Genomic DNA, 24,008 nt, shown 5'->3' on the forward strand with positions numbered 1-24,008 from the left:
CGGTATCGAAAGCAGCGCTAAGATCAAGAAGCAGCAACCTAGATGACGCATCAGAATCCATCGTTAGCAGTAGATCATTAGTCATTTTTGCGAGGGCTGTCTCCGTAGAGTGATTTGCCCTGAAACCGGATTGAAAAGGTTCACAGAGATTGTTAGACACTAAGTGTTCATTTAGCTGCTGTGCGACAATTTTTTCGAGGATTTTCGAAATAAAGGGAAGGTGGGACACCGGTCGGTAGTTTACCATGAGGTCAGGATCAAGGTTAGGTCTTTTGAGCAGAGGATGAATAACCGCTTTCTTGAATGCTAGGGGAACAGTGCCAGAGGAAAGTGATAAGTTTATAATATTGTGGGTCAAGTAAACATGTTGTTTGTTTTATCCCACTTACACGCCGTAATAGTTCCTCTAATGTTATTTCATCAAAAAGAGAGAGACTATTTTGTATTGCAGTATCCGTTGTAGATACAGTTGTATCTGTGTTAATAGAACCCAGTTGTAGCTGGGATGCGTTGTCTTTAATCTCCTTTCTAATGAGTTCAATTTTCTTATTAAAGAAATTCATAAAGTCATCTGCCGAGTGGGTGGAGCTACTGGGAGGAGTCCCTTGTTGGGTTAGCGATGCTACTGTACTAAACAAAAATTTAGGGTCGTTTTTGTTGAGGCGGATGAGATTTGAGTAATATTTAGCTTTAGCTAAGGTAAGCATGCGTTTATACGATATTAAACTATCACTCCATGCTTGATGGAAAACCTCAAGCTTGGTCGCGCGCCATTTGCGTTCCAACTTTCTACATGATAATTTATGAGCTCTGGTTTCTTCTGTAAACCATGGGGTGCGCCTTTTAGGGGCCCTTTTTTGTTTTAGCGGTGCTATACTATCAATGGTTTTGCGCAGGGCATTGTCAAAGTTGTTAGTTAGGTTATCAATAGAGCCGACATAATTTGGGAATGGTGCCATTACCGAAGGCAGTACGTCAGCAAGAGTCATCGTTGTGGCAGCATTAATGTTGCGGCTGCTATAGCAGTTATTATTATTATTAGTTTGTTGACAATGAGTAAGAACTTCGAATTTTATAAGGTAATGATCGGACATTACTTTAGTATACAGTAGTACCATAACTTTGGAGGTGGTGACACCCCTGACCAGCACTAGATCTATCGTATTACCGTTGCGATGCGTAGGTTCATTTATTATTTGTGTAAGACCACAGCTATCAATTATAGTCTGGAGCGCCACGCACTGAGAGTCCGATGGGGTATTCATATGGATATTAAAGTCCCCCATTATGATTATATTGTCTGCGTGCGTCACTAGATCAGCAACGAACTCTGAGAATTCATTGATAAAGTCCGAGTAAGGCCCTGGGGGGCGGTAGATAACAGCCATACCGAGAGGCAGCGGTGCGACAGACCTCATAGTAAGCACCTCAAACGATTTGTATTTATTATTTAGGTTAGGGGTAAGGTTAAAGTTTTCATTGTATATTAGTGCGACCCCCCCACCCCTTTTAAGGGGACGGGCAATATGCGCATTCGTATAGTTAGGAGGAGATGCCTCATTTAGCGCAAAAAAATTGTCTGGTTTGAGCCAGGTTTCGCTAAGACCAATGACGTTAAGATTGTTGTCTCTAATGACCTCATTAACTAATAACGTCTTGGGAGACAATGATCTTATGTTTAAAAAGCCCATATTATAAGTATTGGGCGGTTTTGACGAGTTTTTGTTTAAATTATCCGTAGTAGCAATATTAATAATGTTGCGTTTATTATACGTAGTGCACTTTAAATAGTTTCGACCATATCTAGGAATTGATACGACGGGAATTTTCAGATTGTTTGCTTGATGCTGCGATCGACTGAACGCATCATGATTTGCCACCTCAGTAGAATGCATATCTACCCCTAACACATTTACAACAGAAAACACATTATGTGAGTTGTGTGTTATTCTAAGAAAATTGCTATGCGTACAGGAATTATCCAGCCTGGCGCTGGCTAGTTCTAGCTTAACTGACTCCTCACCCGGACTAGCAGGCTCTGTAATTGCCTGTGACCGGGCTTGCTCTAGTGTAGTTAGTCAAATGTGACTTAAACAGTAGTCTATGTTTTTAGACAGGATGATGGCGCCTTCCTGGTTAGGGTGAAGGCCGTCTCTCATCAGCAAGCCTGGTTTGCCCCAGAAAGAGGGCCAATTATCAATAAACGTTAGTCCCTGTTGTCTACAGAAGCTAGCCAGCCACTTGTTAAGCGAGACTAATCTGCTATACTTCTCATCATTGCCTCTCGCAGGCAGGGGGCCAGAGACAATTACTCGATGCCTGGACATCTTTCTAGCAAGATCACAAGTCCTGGCTATGTTTCTCTTTGTAATCTCTGACTGTCTCATTCTAGTGTCATTGGAGCCAACGTGTACAACTATATTCGCATAACTAAATGGCTTGTTAAACATTTCATAGGATTTTCAGAGGGAGGAAAAACCAAGACATTTAATATAAAATGTCAAATTAATAAATACATTAAAAGAAAAAGAAAAAAAATGGTTAAAAGCCATCGTCCCGGGGAGCATTTCATTTCGTTCCGTGCATTTTTTTAAATAATACTAATAACAATGAATCATTTCTAAGTCTTTGTTAGCCGTTTGTGTAGTTTTGTGCTCGTGCGCTACGTTCGCTCGCATCCTGTGCATCTCCTGGGGGCTAAGCCCCCCCTGTCCTTAAAAGCTAGTGACGCCCCTGGTCCAAGTTGTTAAATATTCTAACAAAGTGCAGATTGGATTTTAACCAATTTAAAACATGTCATCAAAATTCTAAAATGTATCTTAATCAGGAAAAATAACTAATGATGTTCCATAAATTCTTTTTTTAATTTTTTCAAAAAGATTGAAATTAGCTAGTTTTTCTCTTCTTTTTGTCGGTTGAATTTTGAATTTTAAAGAGTCGAAATTGAAGATAAACTATGTTTCAAAATTTGATTTTAATTTTTTTCGTGTTTTCTCTTCTTTTAAACCGTTCAATTAAGTGTTTTTTTTTCATCATTTATTCTCTACAAAAAACCTTCCGTAAAAGGAAAAAAAAATGTACGACGGAATGACAGACAGAAATACCCATTTTTTTATATATTTAAATGTATTTATTTAGCTATTCTTGTTTAAATCACACTTATGTGTAACTTACAAATGACAATATATTTATTTATTTAAGTGTGTATCAAACTGGTAGCCCTTCGCATTAATCAGTACCCAAGAAGTAGTTTTTGGTTTCAAAAAGGTTGGTGACCCCTGTACTAGGGCATACAATCAGTGTCAGTTGAGTCGGTCCATAGGTTGCCTGTAGGGATTTTTAACGTCCAGCAGATGTCAGTATTTAGTGACACAGTATCGACACAGTATCAATACAGTTTTGCAATGTGTCGAAATGCTTCATGACGCCTCATCAACCCATCACTAGATGGCAGGCTTAGTGCAGGAAAACATGATTTAATGTCCAAAAAAAATGCAGGGAAAAATACAAACCAGGAACCAGGAACGGGCAAACTGGAAACAGGAACCAGCGAACAGGAAAGGAGGAACAAGAAGACAGCAAGCTGCAAACAGTCCACAGCATACAGCTTAGAGCTACAGTACTCCAGCACGGACTGCAGGGCGAGGCAGGTGTAAATAGTGGCCTGATTGGCAATTGCCACCAGGTGTGCCAGACTGCCAATCAGGGAAACAAGCGCTCAGGGAGACAAGCAGGAAAAGGAACCAAAATAAGAGCGCTGACAGGAAATAAAACACAAAACACAGAGGAAAAACCAAATCAGTGAGAAACCTGACACTAGGTTTTGTTTTTGTTTTTTAATTAGCTACATTATGGGATTTGTATACACCCCAAACCATACCAATTTTAACCACATATGTTTCATACACTGCAGACCAGGGGTGTCACTGAGGGCCACACTGCTCTCAGAGGGCCACCTGTAACAATTTAATATAATATGTCTATATATAATGTGTCTAATACAATATGTCTACATATAATATGTCTAATATAATATGTCTACATATAATATATCTAATATAAAATGTCTACAGCACAGGGGTCAAAGTGAAGGCCCTGGGGGGTCCGCCACATTGCCTGCGAAGGCCTGGAAATAGCAAGCGTCAATAAAGTACTTGATCTTTTCTTATTAAATCTATTTGTTCTTTTTATTTTTGACAGAAGAAAGCATGCAAACTGCATCTCTTTTAAACTGCAATATTATCTAACAATGCAACAAATATACTTTTTATTCTGTAAAGCTTGAAATATATACTTGACTTGGGATTTTAAAGCAAGTTATCCATCATGTGTTCCATCCATCCATCCATTTTCTACCGCTTATTCCCTTTGGGGTCGCGGGGGGCGCTGGAGCCTATCTCAGCTACAATCGGGCGGAAGGCGGGGTACACCCTGGACAAGTCGCCACCTCATCGCAGGGCCAACACAGATAGACAGACAACATTCACACTCACATCCACACACTAGGGCCAATTTAGTGTTGCCAATCAACTTATCCCCAGGTGCATGTCTTTGGAGGTGGGAGGAAGCCGGAGTACCCGGAGGGAACCCACGCAGTCACGGGGAAGACATGCAAACTCCACCTTGGGAGTGTTACTTTGTCCAAATGACAAGAGCTTTTACGGTAACATTCTGGTGACCGAACTGCCAATTTTTACAGCATATTACTGTAGGAACAACACCACAGTACCACTCTTTTTTACAGTAAAACTGCTACTGTTTTTCCACTGACAGTAATACAGTAATACACCGTGAAAACAACAACTACAGATTGTACGGTTTAATAAAAATTGGCAGCTAGGTTACCGTAAAAAAAACCTTTACAGTAATATGCTGTAAAGCAGTGGTCCCCAACCACCGGTACCGGTCCGTGGATCGATTGGTACCGGGCCGCACAAGAAATAAAAAATAAATAAAAAAGTTTTAAAAAATTAAAAAAAAAATTTTTTTTTATTAAATCAACATAAAAAACACAAGATACACTTACAATTAGTGCACCAACCCAAAAAAAACTCCCTCCCCCATTTACACTCATTCACACAAAAGGGTTGTTTCTTTCTGTTATTAATATTCTGGTTCCTACATTATATATCAATATAGATCAATACAGTCTGCAGGGATACAGTCCGTAAGCCATACTTGCCAACCTTGAGACCTCCGATTTCGGGAGGTGGGGGTGGGGGCGTGGTCGGGGGTGGGGAAGGGCGTGGTTGGGGGCGTGGTTAAGAGGGGAGGAGTATATTGACAACTAGAATTCACCAAGTCAAGTATTTCAGATATATATATATATATATATATATATATATATATATATATATATATATATATATATATATATATATATATATATATATATGTATATCCTGAAAATATGCAAACAAAACTGTGTTTAGATAATTGATACTTCAAACTTGCATAAATAAATATTAAGGAATATAACATAACTTGGCTTCTGAGAGCTTCAAAATGTAATGAATAAAATGCTAAAGTTGTTGATAAACAAGCAATTATTTTAATAATTAAATATGGTCATTTTAAATGAATTATTATGATCATTTAAAATTAATTATTTCAAACATGTTTATTTTAATGTATAATTCTATGGCTGGATGTAATAAGGAGTCGGAAAAAATACAAATAAAAATACAATTAATTTTGATGTTTTTAGCAAAATATAGTAAACATTTATTTAGGGTTTTTTTTTTTAATTAATAAATATATTTATTTTTAGGTAAAATAAACATAATAATACAATTTATCTCTAGTCTGGATGATTTAGTTCTTGTCACCCTGTTGTCCTCCCGTCGTGAAAAAAGGCTGTCCTCACTCAGGTCCGCATGGAGCTGGAGGGGGTGTGGCCTCCAGCTCCGGCTGAAAATCGGGAGATTTTCGGGAGAATATTTGTCCCGGGAGGTTTTCGGGAAAGGCGCTGAATTTCGGGAGTCTCCCGGAAAATTCGGGAAGGTTGGCAAGTATGCTGTAAGCACACATGATTGTATTTCTTTATGACATAAAAAAATAAAAACATACCATGGGTAACAACAGTCAATATTTATTTATTTTATTTTATTTTATTTATTTAGGGGGGTTACAACAGTCAATATTTATTTTTATTTTTATTTTTTTCTTATAAAATAAAAGTGAGCTTTTGTTAAACCAAATATTGTGTTTTTTTCCATATACAACAACCTATCTGGATTCGATAAGAGAATCGATAAGGAATCGGTTCGATAAGAGGATTCGATAATGGGCTCGAACTCGATAATTTCTTATACAGCATCATCCCTAATCCTGACCCTTTGTCTGCATTAGTAAAACCCTTCAGTGTTGTAAATTACTTAAGAAGAAAAGAGCACATATCTGGCATCGTAAAGTAGACCACGATCATATTTTATTAGATTTTTGCTTCAGAAACATGCAGCACTTTTGTACGCATGCTCCACCTGTGTGTGTGTGCGTGTGTATATGTATATGTATATGTATGGTACTGCCTGGTCAGCACTTCTGGGATAAAGTACACCCGGGATTATCCCATAGTCTCTGAGCTGCCATCACAGACAAGATGACAGCTTCATGTAGGTCACACACTTGCACACACACTTTCACACTTACACACTTAATCCAGCCAGATAACTCACTGCTAGTCATGTGTCATACCACCGATTTTCTCTCCCAGCCGATACCAAGTAAAATTCAGGCTGGTATCGGCGATACCGATCTGGTACTTTTAGCAAATAAACCAAACGTGCCTGCTAAAATTTAAAAAAAGTTGTGTATTTTCAAAATATGACAAATCTATCTAAAAAAAAAATTTATGAAAAAAGAGAAAAAAATTAGAATGTAATGAGGAAAAAATTATTTATTTTTATTTTATTTTGTTTTTGTTTTGTCCTGTCCAACCTCTCAGGCAAATCATATATAGGTGAGTATATTATTATTATTAGTTTAAAAACTGAATTTTTTAAACTGATAATAATAATATACTCACCTATAACACAACATTTTGTCTATACAATAATTATAATAATAATAATGGATTTTATTTGTAAAAGCACTTTACATTGAGCAAACAACTTCAAAGTGCTACAGTGTATTAAAATAAATAAATAAAATGAATGAATAAATAAAAATAAAAAAAATAAAAAGATAATAAAAATAAAAACTAGAACAGCCTAATATCTAGAACTAGCATGCATATATCTTAAAAAAAAAAAAAAAAATACATTTATATAATATATGTTTTGAGCATGTTCTAGAAAATATCCAAATGGCCTCCCCATATCTGACTTGTCACTATGTTTAGTCTATTTTATACCTGCATTGTCCTTTCCATCCATACACTTTCCATCCTTTGTAACTGAGCTACTGTGTGGAACAATTTCCCTTGTGGATCATTAAAGTTGGTCTAAGTCTAAGTCTACTGTATGTTTAGACACCCCTGGCCTAAAATATTAGACACTCTCAAAATAAAAGTAATATAGACTTAAAATGTAAACAAAGTTCAGTTAGTTCGTTAAAAACTAAAATAATACTAACTTATGAATCAATTTGAAAAAATGACATAACACCAAAACAACTCTGAAGAACATTAATATTTTCGTACAGGCATAAGGAAATAAGCGGTAGAAAATGGATGGATGGATGGGCATCATATTTGACTCACAATGTTATGCAGTTGTATTATTAATAATTGTATTATATTCCTACATGGGGGAAAACAACAGTAAAAATTTAAGGGGGGAAAAAAAAAAATGGTAGGTAATGACAAAAATCTGAAATGTTCTAATAATTAATAATAATAAATTGAGTCACCAATAATACAAAGCTAATACTATTTCTGTTTTGTAGCATTTTTTAAAATGAAAACATATCAACTTTGACTTTTCAGTATGCGACCCTTGGTGGAAAAAGTCTGGACACCCCTGAACTCAAGCACCAGAAGTATCTATATCAGTGGTTCTTAACCTTGTTGGAGGTACCAAACCCCACCAGTTTCATATGCGCATTCACCGAACCCTTCTTTAGTGAAAAATAAAATGTTGGTTTTTTTCAAATTCAAGACAAATTTATATGTTTTTGGTAACACTTTTGTATGGGGAACATATTCTAAATAACAAAGACTAAATTTAGAGTTATTTGGACACTAGAGGAACATATTCTAAGTAATAAAGACTTAATTTAGAGTTATTTGGTTAGGTTTAGGGTCAGGGTTAGAGGGTTAAGGTTATAATATGGCCATGCCGAATAAGGCATTAATAAGTACTTAATAATGACTAGTTAAGAGCCAATATGTTGCTAATTTGCATGTTAATAAGCAACTAATTAATGGTAAATATGTCCCCCATACTAGTGTTACTATGTGATTCTGGGTATTTGTTCTGTTGTGTTTATGTTGTGTTACGGTGCGGATGTTCTCCCGAAATGTGTTTGTCATTCTTGTTTGGTGTGAGTTCACAGTGTGGCGCATATTTGTAACAGTGTTAAAGTTGTTTATACGGCCACCCTCAGTCTGAACTGTATGGCTGGGCCGTCACGCTGTTTGTTTGGAGGAACAGCGGACGTGACGACAGGTTGTAGAGTACGCTAAAGGCAGTGCCTTTAAGGCACGCCCCCAATATTGTTGTCCGGGTGGAAATCGGGAGAATTTCGGGAGAATGGTTGCCCCGGGAGATTTCCGGGAGGGGCACTGAAATTCGGGAGGGTTGGCAAGTATGGGTTAGGGTCAGGGTTAGAGGGTTAGGGTTATAATAAGGCCATGCCGAATAAGGCATTAATAAGTACTTAATAATGACTAGTTAAGAGCCAATATGTAACTAATTTGCATGTTAATAGGCAACTAATTAATGGTGAATATGTTCCCCATACTAAAGTGTTACCATTTTTTACTGGTACATAAATTGAACCATGGATGAACATCACCTTGTTCAAAGAACAAAACCAACACAGTGCATAAACTCACAACAAATTACACACCTGCAAATCAGTCAGCTGTTGCCGTATCCGTAATACGCCGATAGGGAGAAGTTTGTATTTACACGATGAGTCGGGTGTGTCTCGACCTACGCCGAACCCCTGAGGCCGACTCACCGAACCCCTAGGGTTCGATCGAACCCAGGTTAAGAACCACTGATGTATATTCTGATTTGACAGCACAAAGATCTGGTATGGATATTTCAGTATGGGTATTTCAGTATGGGTATTTGAGTATGGCCTCGCACATCACTGCTCACTGAGCTTCATTTTCTTTCTGTGGTACAAACGGAAGCAGACACGACAAGGCGGTTAAAATAGTTATTTATTATTGTCACTAACAACACTCGAGTCAGCATTTCAATGTACAAACTACTAGCGATCAATACTCTGCTTGCATCAGCTCAAATGTGTCTTGTATTCGTCTCAAGTCTACTTGGCTGAAAGAACAAGAAACTAGACTCCAGTGAACAAACTGTGATGGTCACATGATGCTGAGGTCCTCCACAGAGGACATGTTGGTGTCAAATATGATTTGTCTTGCGTTGGTTAGAGCGTTAAATTTGCCTGTAATGCTCCAACTTGCATCACCATCAGACGTATTTTGATATAACGTGTTTTATTTACAGTACAGGCCAAACGTTTGGACACACCAAATAGAATTCAACACTTACAAAGTACTAGGGCTGTCAAAAATAACGAGTTAACTGGCGATTAATCACCAAGATTAGCGCATTCATCATGATGAATGAGTTTGTACTGCACATGCTTCTTTATCCTAATAGTTACCTGGAAGGTTGAGAGACGCTCTAAGATCAGGAATCAAAGATCAGGAACAGTGATTTGTATTTATATAGCGCTTTTTCTCTAGTGACTCAAACCACTTTCATAGTGGAAACTATTATCTACATGTGGAAACTACATTCACACCAGTGTGGGTGGAACTGGGAGCAGGTGGTAGACTGGTCTATGGAACATCTTGTCAGGTGGTAGACTGGTCAGTGGAACAGCTTGGCAGGTGGTAGACTGGTCTATGGAACATCTTGTCAGGTGGTAGAGTGCTCTATGGAACATCTTGTCAGGTGGTAGACTGGTCTATGGAACATCTTGTCAGGTGGTAGACTGGTCTATGGAACATCTTGTCAGGTGTTAGACTGGTCAATGGAACATCTTGTCAGGTGGTAGACTGGTCAATGGAACATCTTGTCAGGTGGTAGAGTGGTCTATGGAACATCTTGTCAGGTGGTAGACTGGTCAATGGAACATCTTGTCAGGTGGTAGAGTGGTCTATGGAACATCTTGTCAGGTGGTAGACTGGTCTATGGAATATCTTGTCAGGTGGTAGACTGGTCTATAGAATATCTTGTCAGGTGGTAGACTGGTCTATGGAACATCTTGTCAGGTGGTAGAGTGGTCTATGGAACATCTTGTTAGGTGGTAGACTGGTCTATGGATTGTCAGGTGGTAGACTGGTCTATGGAACATCTTGTCAGGTGGTGGACTGGTCTATGGAACATCTTGTCAGGTGGTAGACTGGTCTATGGAACATCCTGTCAGGTGGTAGACTGGTCTATGGAATATCTTGTCAGGTGGTAGACTCGTCTATAGAATATCTTGTCAGGTGGTAGACTGGTCTATGGAACATCTTGTCAGGTGGTAGAGTGGTCTCTGGAACATCTTGTCAGGTGGTAGAGTGGTCTATGTAACATCTTGTCAGGTGGTAGACCGGTCTATAGAATATCTTGTCAGGTGGTAGAGAGGTCTATGGAACATCTTGTCAGGTGGTAGAGTGGTCTATGAAACATCTTGTCAGGTGGTAGACTGGTCTATGGATTGTCAAGTGGTAGACTGGTCTATGGAACATCTTGTCAGGTGGAAGACTGGTCCATAGAATATCTTGTCAGGTGGTAGACTGGTCTATGGAACATCTTGTCAGGTGGTAGAGTGGTCTATTGGAACATCTTGTCAGCTAGTAGACTGGTCTATAGAACATCTTGTCAGCTGGAAGACTGGTCTATAGAACGTCTTGTCAGGTGGTAGACTGGTCAATAGAATATCTTGTCAGGTGGTAGAGAGGTCTATGGAACATCTTGTCAGGTGGTAGAGTGGTCTATGGAACATCTTGTCAGGTGGTAGACTGGTCTATGGATTGTCAAGTGGTAGACTGGTCTATGGAACATCTTGTCAGGTGGAAGACTGGTCCATAGAATATCTTGTCAGGTGGTAGACTGGTCTATGGAACATCTTGTCAGGTGGTAGACTGGTCTATGGAACATCTTGTCAGGTGGTGGACTGGTCAATGGAACATCTTGTCAGGTGGTGGACTGGTCTATGGAACAGCTTGTCAGCTGGTACACTGGTCTATAGAACATCTTGTCAGGTGGTATACTGGTCTATGGATTGTCAGGTGGTAGACTGGTCTATGGAACATCTTGTCAGGTGGTAGACTGGTCTATTGAACATCTGGTCAGCTGGACGACTGGTCTATGGATTGTCAGGTGGTAGACTGGTCTATGGAACATCTTGTCAGGTGGTAGACTGGCTTATGGAACATCTTGTCAGGTGGTGGACTGGTCTATGGAACATTGTGTCATGTGGTAGACTGGTCTATTGAACATCTTGTCAGGTGGTGGACTGGTCTATGGAACATCTTGTCAGGTGGTAGACTGGTCTATGGAACATCTTGTCAGGTGGTAGACTGGTCTATGGAACATATTGTCAGGTGGTAGAGTGGTCTATGGAACATCTTGTCAGGTGGTAGACTGGTCTATGGAACATTTTGTCAGGTGGTAGAGTGGTCTATGGAACATCTTGTCAAGTGGTAGACTGGTCTATGGAACATCTTGTCAGCTGGTATACTGGTCTATGGAACATCTTGTCTGTTGATAGGTAGACTGGTCTATGGAACATCTTGTCAGGTGGTAGACTGGTCTATGGAACATCTTGTCAGCTGGTATACTGGTCTATGGAACATCTTGTCAGGTGGTAGACTGGTCTATGGAACATCTTGTCAGGTGGTTGACTGGTCTATGGAACATCTTGTCAGGTGGTAGACTGGTCTATGGAACATCTTGTCAGGTGGTAGACTGGTCTATGGAACATCTTGTCAGGTGGTAGACTGGCCTATGGAACATCTTGTCAGGTGGTGGACTGGAGACATGAAGAAGGAAAAGTATCTTCCATATGAGGTGGTGGGAACAAGTGATGACATAAATCATGGTCCCAATAACATTGCATCTAAAAGACAATGTCTCATTTGCACCCCTGCTGGTCAAAGTGAGGGTGGTCCCAAAAAGGAGGGATTTTACAAATTGACTGTGTGTCGCTTTTAAAAGTGCTCCCCCTCTGGTCAACATATGAAATAACATGTGTGTGTAAGGAATTGAAATGCGCCCCCTTTGAACAAAATGTATTAAAAATATATAAATAAATATGTATATAGAGACATACTGTAATAACTTGAAGTAAATAATGAAGATTAAAAACCAATTACAAACTAATAAATGTACTAAAAGCAGTCTTTTTCTCACAATGTGTCGACCTTTTTCTTATAAAATTGGGAACAATTTCTAATATTCTTTCTCTTTCTGTAATATTGCAATATTTTCTCGTAAAATTATTGCTCTTTTATGTAAAAGTATTACCTTTTAATGCAAAATGGTGACATTTGTCATATAAAATTCTGACTTTTATCACAATATTGCCAAATTTTTTGTTGTTCTCGTAAAAAAGCGAATTATTTTAGTAAAATTACGACCTTTGTCTTAATTTTGCTGAGTAAAATTAGGATTAATATTATGTAATTGCCAAAATTTTAAAAGTTTTCTTATAAAATTGTGACTTTTGTCGACTAAAATTGCGACTCTTTTCATAAAATTGCCAACATTTTAAGCTGTTCTTGTACAATTGCGACTGTTATTGAGTAAAATTCCAACTTCTATCATAATATTGCACAAATGTTCAGTTTTTCTTGTAAAATGTTGACTTGCGTTGAGTAAAATGAGGAATTTTATTATAATACTGCCAAAATTCTAAGTTTTTCTTGTGAAATTGTGACCTTTTTCTTGTGAAATTCCAACTCATTTTTCACAACAAGCTTTTTTATATTTGCATAGTATGTATATATTATTAATGTTGTAAATACACTTCTTTATATATCTAGAAAGGGTGGTCCTAAAGAGGGGGGCATTTTTCTCAGGTCTCAAGAAGGTAACAAATACAAGAATGTGCGTTGTTTTAACTTTGCAAAGCACTTTGCGTTGCATTTATTTTATGTTTGAAAAGCACTTTATAAATAAAGTTTGATTGAGTGTCTTGACTAGGATGGCAGAAGCGGGAATCGAACCTGGAAACCCTCAAGTTGCTGGCACATCCGCCCTAACAACCGAGCCACGGCACCCCAAAATAAATATCTAGCTCATGTTGTTACTAAGTTTTGAGCATCTAGATCAGTGGTTCTTGACCTTGTTGGAGGTACCAAACCCCAGCAGTTTCATATGCGCATTCACCGAACCCTTCTTTAGTGAAAAATAAAATGTTTTTTTTCTCAAATTCAAGACAAAGTTATATGTTTTTGGTAACACTTTAGGATGGGGAACATATTGTAAGTAACAAAGACTTAATTTAGAGTTATTTGGTTAGGGTTAGGGTCAGGGTTAGAGGGTAAGGGTTATAATAAGGCCATGCCGAATAAGGCATTAATAAGTACTTAATAATGACTAGTTAAGAGCCAATATGTTACTAATTTGCATGTTAATAAGGAACTAATTAATGGTGAATATGTAGTTTTTATTTACACGATGAGTCGGGTGTGTCTTGACCTCCGCCGAACCCCTGAGCCCGACTCACCGAACCCCTAGGGTTCGATCAAACCCATGTTAAGAACCACTGGCCTAGATGATGTGTGTTCAAGTAAAACATTTAAAAAATGTTTCTCCATGACATTTGTGTCCTAATATTTGGGTCTTTTTTTTTTTTAAGTTAAGTTCAATTATGCAAGCTCGCAATAACCTGTGATTAATGATGATTAATCTGATTCAAAGAGTGAATCATATGACAGCAATAAAAACACTACAAACCCCATTTCCATATGAGTTGGGAAATTGTGTTAGATGTAAATATAAACAGAATACAATGATTTGCAAATCCTTTTCAACCCATATTCAGTTGAATGCACTACAAAGACAACATATTTGATGTTCAAACTCATAAACTTTATTTATTTTTTTGCAAATTATAATTAACTTAGAATTTCATGGCTGCAACACGTGCCAAAGTAGTTGGGAAAGGGCATGTTCACCACTGTGTTACATGGCCTTTCCTTTTAACAACACTCAGTAAACGTTTGGGAACTGAGGAGACACATTTTTTAAGCTTCTCAGGTGGAATTCTTTCCCATTCTTGCTTGATGTACAGCTTAAGTTGTTCAACAGTCCGGCGGGTCTCCGTTGTGGTATTTTAGGCTTCATAATGCGCCACACATTTTCAATGGGAGACAGGTCTGGACTACAAGCAGGCCAGTCTAGTACCCGCACTCTTTTACAATGAAGCCACGTTGATGTAACACGTGGCTTGGCATTGTCTTGCTGAAATAAGCAGGGGCGTCCATGGTAACATTGCTTGGATAGCAACATATGTTGCTCCAAAACCTGTATGTACCTTTCAGCATTAATGGCGCCTTCACAAATGTGTAAGTTACCCATGTCTTGGGAACTAATACACCCCCATACCATCACAGATGCTGACTTTTCAACTTTGCACCTATAACAATCCGGATGGTTCTTTTCCTCTTTGGTCCGGAGGACATGACGTCCACAGTTTCCAAAAACAATTTGAAATGTGGACTCGTCAGACCACAGAACACTTTTCCACTTTGTATCAGTCCATCTTAGATGAGCTCAGGCCCAGCGAAGCCAACGGTGTTTCTGGGTGTTGTTGATAAACAGTTTTCGCCTTGCATAGGAGAGTTTTAACTTGCACTTACAGATGTAGCGACCAACTGTAGTTACTGACAGTGGGTTTCTGAAGTGTTCCTGAGCCCATGTGGTGATATCCTTTACACACTGATGTCGCTTGTTGATGCAGTAGAGCCTGAGGGATCACAGGTCACGGGCTTAGCTGCTTACGTGCAGTGATTTCTCCGGATTCTCTGAACCCTTTGATGATATTACGGACTGTAGATGGTGAAATCCCTAAATTCCTTGCAATAGCTGGTTGAGAAAGGTTTTTCTTAAACTGTTCAACAATTTGCTCACGCATTTGTTGACAAAGTGGTGACCCTCGGCCCATCCTTGTTTGTGAATGACTGAGCATTTCATGGAATCTACTTTAATACCCAAACATTGCACCCACCTGTTCCCAATTTGCCTGTTCACCTGTGGGATGTTCCAAACTTTATCAGTATTTATTGCCACCTTTCCCAACTTCTTTGTCACATGTTGCTGGCATCAAATTCTAAAGTTAATGATTATTTGCAAAAAAAAAAATGTGTTTATCAGTTTGAACATCAAATATGTTGTCTTTGTAGCATATTCAACTGAATATGGGTTGAAAAGGATTTGCAAATCATTGTATTTCTTTTATATTTACATCTAACACAATTTCCCAACTCATATGGAAACGGGGTTTGGAATTGCTGTTGCGGTTTAATTGAATTTTAAATGCGCCAGAAAATAACCCGTTTTGTACACTGTTGTAGTGCGTAAAAGTGTTCCTGTATAGTATTTCTCCAGCAATGGTCATGTGGTGACATTAATGATGCTATTTTGAGAGGTCATCATTGAAGTTATCACTGAAGGCCTAGGTGGGAAACGCACGGTCCGCCACTGCCGCCACCAAATTCTCTTCTAAAAGCACGCTGCACCGTGACAACGGCATTTGTGTTCGCACGCTTAAGCACGCAAAACGTCTTCTGTTGAGGAGTCGCCATTTTGAGGACAAATAAACATGTGGTCTTCCTACAACTGAACGCCGCCGGAAGGATGACATGAGTCATGTTCCCTCTAATTTTTCATGTGTGTGAGCAAACGCAAAAACTCCCTGAGTGGAGCCCATGTGAGCAACATCAGACGTGCACACTGTGGCTACACCAGCTGCACACCTGTCCCAAACCTGACTAAATAACAAGTTCAATCTCTATCCATCCATCCATTTTCTACCGCTTGTCCCTTTCGGGGTCGCGGGGGGTGCTGGAGCCTATCTCAGCTGCATTCGGGCGGAAGTCGGTGTACACCCTGCACAAGTCGCCACCTCATCGCAGGGCCAACACAGATAGACAGACAACATTCTCTTATTATTATAATCAAATGACAGCAGGCATTTCCATGAGGTTATTTTCTAATATAAGTGTTTAGGCCCACTTACAATGACAATGACAAAAAAATATTGTTTTTCATGAACTGTGAACTTGTATTGTTTGTCTGGGTGGAGGTCCTGCTTTGGAAATAATTTGTACCCCTTTCAGACATTGCATTTAGTTCCCATTAAAACATTCACATGTTGCACAATGAGATGTAAGCAGGGGATCATGTGTACTAGAGATGCGCGGATAGGCAATTATTTCATCCGCAACCGCATCACAAAAGTCGTCAACCATCCGCATCCACCCGAACTAACATTTAATCAGAACTGCACCCGCCCGCACCCGCCCACACCCGCCTGTTGTTATATATCTAATATAGACGATGCAAGGCATTAGTGAGGTTATAAAGCTTTTGCCTGTTAAAGAAAGGAGACTGATCCAAATGCAGCAGAGACATTCAATGCGTGCCACGCTGTCACAGCCCAGACGCACACCAGTGCGCAATCATCTGGGAGCCGCGCTGAGCGCACCTCCAAGCGCGTGGAGGTGCGATGTCCCTCGCACCCGCGGCGGCTCCACCCGGGCTCGCGCCCGAGGCTTCAGCGCGCACCGCGGCGGCCATCCTACTCGTCGCGGCCTAGCCCTCGCGGCTCTCGCTGCCGGCGACGGCCGGGTATGGGCCCGACGCTCCAGCGCCATCCATTTTCAGGGCTAGTTGATTCGACAGGTGGGTTGTTACACACTCCTTAGCGGGTTCCGACTTCCATGGCCACCGTCCTGCTGTCTATATCAACCAACACCTTTTCTGGGGTCTGATGAGCGTCGGCATCGGGCGCCTTAACCCGGCATTCGGTTTATCCCGCAGCGCCAGTTCTGCTTACCAAAAGTGGCCCACTCGGCTCACCAGGGTGAGCCCCACCCCTTTCGTGAGCGCACTGCGCGCGGAGTGACCCCTGTTACGCGCCCCCGGCAACGGGGGTGGCGGGCAGGTAAGCTGCGCGGGCGGAGCGCGCGGAGTGACCCCTGTTACGAGCCCCCGGCCACGGGGGTGGCGGGCAGGTAAGCTGCTTACCTGCTGCGCGTGACGCCGGCCGCGGCGAAGGCGGACGAGGCGGGGTGTCGGTGCGGTGGGCGCGGTGGTGACCCTGGACGTGCGTCGGGCCCTTCTCGCGGATCACCTCAGCTACGGCTCCCGGTGGGGCCCTCTCGGGGGAAGGGGCCTCGGTCCCGGACCCCGGCGAGGCGTCCCTTCTCCGCTCCGTAAAAGTGTCCATCTCTTTTTTTTTTTCTTCTTCTGTTGTGGCATATGCTGCAGGTGCCTGCTCGTTTTTCGTATGTGGGTAACAACATTTAACTATGTATATATATTTCCGAATTGGTTTAACTGCCACCCGCCTGAATCTATTTAAAATCTTTTTTTTTTTTATTTCAACCGCCCGACCCGACCCGCGGATAAAATCTAATTTTTTTTTATTTCAACCGCCCGACCCGCGGATAATCCGCGGACTCCGCGGTTGTGTCCGCAAAACGCGCATCTCTAATGTGTACATTCCTGCAACTTCCTGTTTGTAACAAATATATTTTTATTTGTATTTATTTAATATACTAACAGCATTTCATGATTAATATTTATAAATTAAGATTCCTAATAAATGACACTAGAATAAGCACACATTTGATTGGTAATTCATAGTGTAACGACCTGGAATTACACATTATATGTGGTGTTGGAGTTGTCCGACTTTTTGTGTGGCTGTAAACGCATCACTGGCTAAGTGCCATATGTGCATGTGTTGGCGCAAGTGAGAAAGAGCGAGCGGCTGCTGTTGATGTAACAAAGTTGGTTTTGGTCTGGTTTGTACTGCAGAAAATGACCAGTTTTACTAGATATAATTATTTTTACTAATGTTTTGGTGATGTGTTTATGGCCGACAATAAAGAGTTTTGCTCAGTAAAGTGATGGATGGAATTCATGTCCTCAAAGCGTCTCGACAGACGTTACAATATTTGAACAATAATGACGAAAACTGTTTTCTCTGTCGTGTCCGTGTCGAAAATTGTTATGCGCTTATTTTTAGGGACCGCAATGTCCCTTTAGAGGACCCTGTTGTAATTGTAAGGTTTTATTATTATTATACCGGCCGCCTCTTTGAGCTGTAATTTGACCCCCTTAACATGCTTCAAAACTCACCATATTTGACACACACATCAGGACTGGCGAAAATTGCCAACTAATAAAAAAAAAAAACCCCAAAACTCAAAATTGCGCTCTGGCACCCCATAGGAATAAACACAGACAAAACTGCTTGTAACTTCCGGTAAGAATGTAGTAGAGACATTAAACAAAAACCTCTATGTAGGTCTGACTTAGACCGAGATTTCATACATTAACATCCTTCAGCAAAAATCAACAAAAAGTTAGCAATTCCCCCTTTAAAACAAAAGTTTACTAAAAACAGTCACTTTTGCCTCTTTGAGCTGTAATTTGACCCCCTTAACATGCTTCAAAACTCACCAAACTGGACACACACATCAGGACTGGCAAAAATTGTGATCTAAAAAAAAACAACCCCAAATTTCAAAATTGCGCTCTAGCGGCCCCTAGGAAGAAAACACAGACACAACTGCTCCTAGGAAGAAAACTCCGACAAAACTGCCTGTAACTTCCAGAAGGAATGTCTTAGAGACATGAAACAAAAACCTCTATGTAAGTATTACTTAGACCTACATTTCATATATTAACAACCCCCAGCAAAAATCAACAGGAAGTTTGCAATTCCCCCTTCAAAACAAAAGTTTTATAAAAACCGGTCACCTTTTTTCAAACATTATCTCCTCTGAGCGCGTTTGTCGTGTCGGCTTCAAACTAGCACAGGAGAGAGATTGAACCCTTCTGATTAAAAGTTGACGAAAGAGTTTTAATTACTGCTCCGGTTTGGATTTTATGTGCCGTCAAAGTCGGTCCCGTCCATCGCCGCTTGCAGCTTTAATTTTATTTGATTTTGTGCGTGGCATAGATTTGCCGTGCGCAGAGGACGCTTGAGCAGTGCGCAATTGCACAGGCGCGCACCTTAGAGGGAACATTGGACATGACCGCAACGGTGAAATTGTACCACAATGAAAGTTGGATAACTCCTGTATCAAAAGGCCATTGATTCTGTTACAATGCTTTAAAAATGAATACGTGTGTGAGGATTTTGGCTTACTCTTTTTGAATCACCCTGTGTGGTGTCAAAACCAAGAGGAGCCATGAAACATGAACCCCCGCTAAACACCAACTTTCAGCATCCTTCTCACATTCCACAGTCACCTAGCTGGAAGAAGGCGGGGCGGCGTCCTTGTCTGGGGTGTCAGCGGAACCCTCGGCTGCACCGGGGTCCACCTGGCCAAACTTCATCAAGAGCAGGAGTTTGACTTGGGCCTCCTCCAAGGTCTCCTTCACTCCCTTCTCCAGAAGGAAGCCCTGGCTGTCACCCTCCGGATCCTCCTGAGCCATGGCGCCTTCCACCGAGGTCTGCAGGTAGCGCAGGCTGAACAGGATGGACAGCTGCCAACATGAGGACAATCAGTCAGCATGGAGTCCAACATGGAGGCAACATACCAGGGCTCTTCAACTGGGGCCAAATCATGACACACCCCGGGTTCAGTTCAAAACTAGAGAGTTAACTTGGACCACTGTAAACACATCCTTGCATTGACATTTTAGCATAGAACACGGAGGCGTTCCTCAAGGCACCCCATTGAGTCCTCTCCTTTTTTGGAAGTCAAAATAATAATGTGATTTATGTAAGTAAATTGTTGCTGTGGTTTGTTGACTTCAGAAGCAGTCACTTGCTCAACTTCTTTAGTTATACAGTCCTGGTCAAAGGCTGGCTGTCTTGAGTTTCCAATCATTTCTACAACTCTTACTTTTTGGTGATAGAGTGATTGGAGCACATACTTGTTGGTCACAAAAAACATTCATTTTTGTTTCATCTGACATCACATGGACAAAGATCAGACCTTCTGGAGGAAAGTTCTGTGGTCAGATGAAACAAAAATGGAGCTGTTTGGCCACAATACCCAGCAATATGTTTGGAGGAGAAAAGGTGTGTCATGAGGGCAGTTCTCCTGCTTTTTTAGGGACCGATGTCCCTTTGGGACAGAGAACCCTATTGAATTTCTAGCGTTTTGTTATTATTATTATACCGCTGCCTCTTTGAGCTGTAATTTGTAATTTCAAAACTCGCCAAATTGGACACATACGCATCAGGACTGGCGAAAATTGCGATCTAATCAAAAAACCAAACCCCAAAACTCAAAATTGTGCTCTAGCGCCCCCTAGGAAGAAAACACATACAAAACTGCCTGTAACTTCCAGTAGGAAACCTCTATGTAGGTCTCACTTAGACCTAGATTTCATACACTGACAACCCCCAGCAAAAATCAACAGGAAGTTTGCAATTCCCCCTTCAAAAGTTGAGTAAAAACAGTCACCTTTTTTCAAACATTATCTCCTCTGAGCGCGTTTGTCATGTCGGCTTCAAATTAGCACAGGAGAGAGATTAAACCCTTCTGATTAAAAGTTGATGAAAGACTTTTAATTACTGCTATGGTTTGGATTTTATGAGCCCTCAAAGTCGGTCCCGTCCATCGCTGCTTGCAGCTTTAATTTCCTCTTGTTTTCCTACTGCCCACCCCTCTTGTGTCTGTAAGTCTCCTACCCTGTCATTAGTTATAGGTGTGCTGCCAGTCATCCGAGCCCACCTGTTGCTAATCAACCACCAGACTTAAACCCTGGATCTCCACTCAGCCGGTGCCAGTTCGTCCGTTGCCAGCGGTAGAATCTAGTCTGAGCTCGCTTACTCTGTCTTTTGCCCTGAACCTCTTATTTCCTCAGGTGGAGGACAGACTTTTCACCCGGTTTTCCTGGAGCTGATCTTTTGTTACTAGTGATGGGTTGATGAGGCGTCATGAAGCGTTTCGACACATTGCAAAACTGTATTGATACTGTGTGGATACTGTGTCACTAAATACTGACATCTGCTGGACATTAAAAATCCCTACAAACTGACACTGATTTTATGACCTAGTATATACAATAATATAAACCAAGTCATTGTATTTCATTTTGGATTATTTCATATCTTCATTTGAATAAAAATATATTTGTATCTTTTTTAGATACAGTCAATAAATAATGTGAACATGTATCATTACATGGAAATCTAAGAGAATGTGTTGTGAATGAGGATGCTTGTGGACTGGGAATTTTTATTTATTTATTTTTTACACATTTTTATTCCAAAAAAACAGTTTTTCCAACGTATTAAATTTTAGACGATTTCTCTTCTTAGATATTATTTCTCCGGCTGTAGAAAAGACCTGCTCACAGGGCACAGAGGAGGCGTCAGTGCGACACAGTTCGCGTATCGATCACGTGACCGCAACAGCTCATGGTCGGTCACGTGACTTTCTAAAAGTGGTACGCGCACCGACACAGGGTTTTGCTCTATGAGCTCGACGCATGCGCCGATGCATCGCTGTTGCCGGACCCATCACTATTAAATAGAGATTTTTACGGATCTGCATTTGGATTGTCACCTTTTTTTGAGACCACAACAAGGTGAGGCCTTTAATCCCAGGAACACTATGCCTACCATCAAGCATGGTGGTGGTAGTATTATGCTCTGGGCCTGTTTTGCTGCCAATGGAACTGGTGCTTTAAATGGGACAATGAAAAAGGAGGATTACCTCCAAATTCTTCAGGACAAGCTTAAATGGGTTAAATGATAAATGGGTTATACTTGTATAGCGCTTTTCTACCTTCAAGGTACTCAAAACGCTTTGACAGTATTTCCACATTCACCCATTCACACACACATTCACACACTGATGGCGGGAGCTGCCATGCAAGGCGCTAACCAGCAGCCATCAGGAGCAAGGCGCTAACTTCTTGCAACTCAACGCCAAGAAAACGGAAATGCTGATTATCGGTCCTGCTAAACACCGACATTTATTTAATAATACCACCTTAACATTTGACAACCAAACAATTACACAAGGCGAATCAGTAAAGAATCTGGGTATTATCTTCGACCCAACTCTCTCGTTTGAATCACACATTAAGAGTGTTACTAAAACGGCCTTCTTTCATCTCCGTAATATCGCTAAAATTCGTTCTATTTTATCCACTAGCGACGCTGAGATCATTATTCATGCGTTCGTTACGTCTCGTCTCGACTACTGTAACGTATTATTTTCGGGTCTCCCTATGTCTAGCATTAAAAAATTACAGTTGGTACAAAATGCGGCTGCTAGACTTTTGACAAGAACAAGAAAGTTTGATCATATTACGCCTATACTGGCTCACCTGCACTGGCTTCCTGTGCACTTAAGATGTGACTTTAAGGTTTTACTACTTACGTATAAAATACTACACGGTCTAGCTCCGTCCTATCTTGTCGATTGTATTGTACCATATGTCCCGGCAAGAAATCTGCGTTCAAAGAACTCCGGCTTATTAGTGATTCCCAGAGCCCAAAAAAAGTCTGCGGGCTATAGAGCGTTTTCTATTCGGGCTCCAGTACTATGGAATGCCCTCCCGGTAACAATTAGAGATGCTACCTCAGTAGAAGCATTTAAGTCCCATCTTAAAACTCATTTGTATACTCTAGCCTTTAAATAGCCCCCCTGTTGGACCAGTTGATCTGCCGTTTCTTTTCTTTTCTCCTCTGCTCCCCTTTTCCTTGAGGGGGGGGGGGGCACAGGTCCGGTGGCCATGGATGAAGTGCTGGTTGTCCAGAGTCGGGACCCGGGGTGGACCGCTCGCCTGTGCATCGGCTGGGAACATCTCTACGCTGCTGACCCGTCTCCGCTCGGGATGGTGTCCTGCTGGCCCCACTATGGACTGGACTCTTACTATTATGTTGGATCCACTATGGACTGGACTCTCACAATATTATGTCAGACCCACTCGACATCCATTGCTTTCGGTCTCCCCTAGAGGGGGGGGGTTACCCACATATGCGGTCCTCTCCAAGGTTTCTCATAGTCATTCACATCGACGTCCCACTGGGGTGAGTTTTTCCTTGCCCGTATGTGGGCTTTGTACCGAGGATGTCGTTGTGGCTTGTGCAGCCCTTTGAGACACTTGTGATTTAGGGCTATATAAATAAAGATTGATTGATTGATTGATTGAAGTGTCTTGCCCAAGGACACAACGGACGTGACTAAGATGGTAGAAGGTGGGGATTGAACCCCAGTAACCAGCAACCCTCCAATTGCTGGCACTGCCACTCTACCAACTTCGCACCATTCTTCAGGACAAGCTAAAATCCTCAGCCCGGAGGTTGGGTCTTGGGCGCAGTTGGCCGTTCCAACAGGACAATCAGACATAGACTTAGACTTCCTTTTTATTGTCATTCAAATTTGAACTTTACAGTACAGATAAGAACATAATTTTGTTGCATTAGTGGCAGGGGACTTTAATCAAGCTAACATGAAAACTGTGTTCCCCCATTTTCATTGATACGTGAATTTTACAAACAGGGGTGGAAGCACGTTGGACATGGTGTGCAGCAATATTAAGCACGCATTTAAAGCTGCACCCCGCCCCCACCTCGGCTCATCAGACCATCTATCTGTGATGCTAATTCCTGCATACAAGCCCCTGCTGATCAGAACGCAAGCTACAGTGTAGCAGGTGACCACAATGACC

At 41.0% G+C, this 24,008-nt stretch overlaps 1 protein-coding gene across 2 annotated transcripts in view; it reads right to left on the reverse strand.

The window, feature by feature from the left end:
* Positions 1-9,317: 9,317 nt before the first annotated feature.
* Positions 9,318-24,008, reverse strand: part of rom1b (retinal outer segment membrane protein 1b) — a 42,516-nt gene continuing 27,825 nt past the window's right edge. Inside the window, exons 5-6 of one of the 2 annotated variants that reach the window (XM_061930066.1) lie at positions 19,620-19,856; positions 9,318-12,095 (exon numbers count right to left, since the gene is read on the reverse strand). In XM_061930066.1, the coding sequence (XP_061786050.1) occupies positions 19,620-19,856 (237 nt within the window). In that variant the 3' untranslated portion in view covers positions 9,318-12,095. Of the gene's footprint in view, positions 12,160-19,619; positions 19,857-24,008 lie in introns of both variants that reach the window. The other variant, XM_061930065.1, reaches the window with a different exon arrangement.

This window comes from Nerophis lumbriciformis, linkage group LG36 (assembly GCF_033978685.3).
Source record: "Nerophis lumbriciformis linkage group LG36, RoL_Nlum_v2.1, whole genome shotgun sequence".
NCBI lineage: Eukaryota > Metazoa > Chordata > Actinopteri > Syngnathiformes > Syngnathidae > Nerophis > Nerophis lumbriciformis.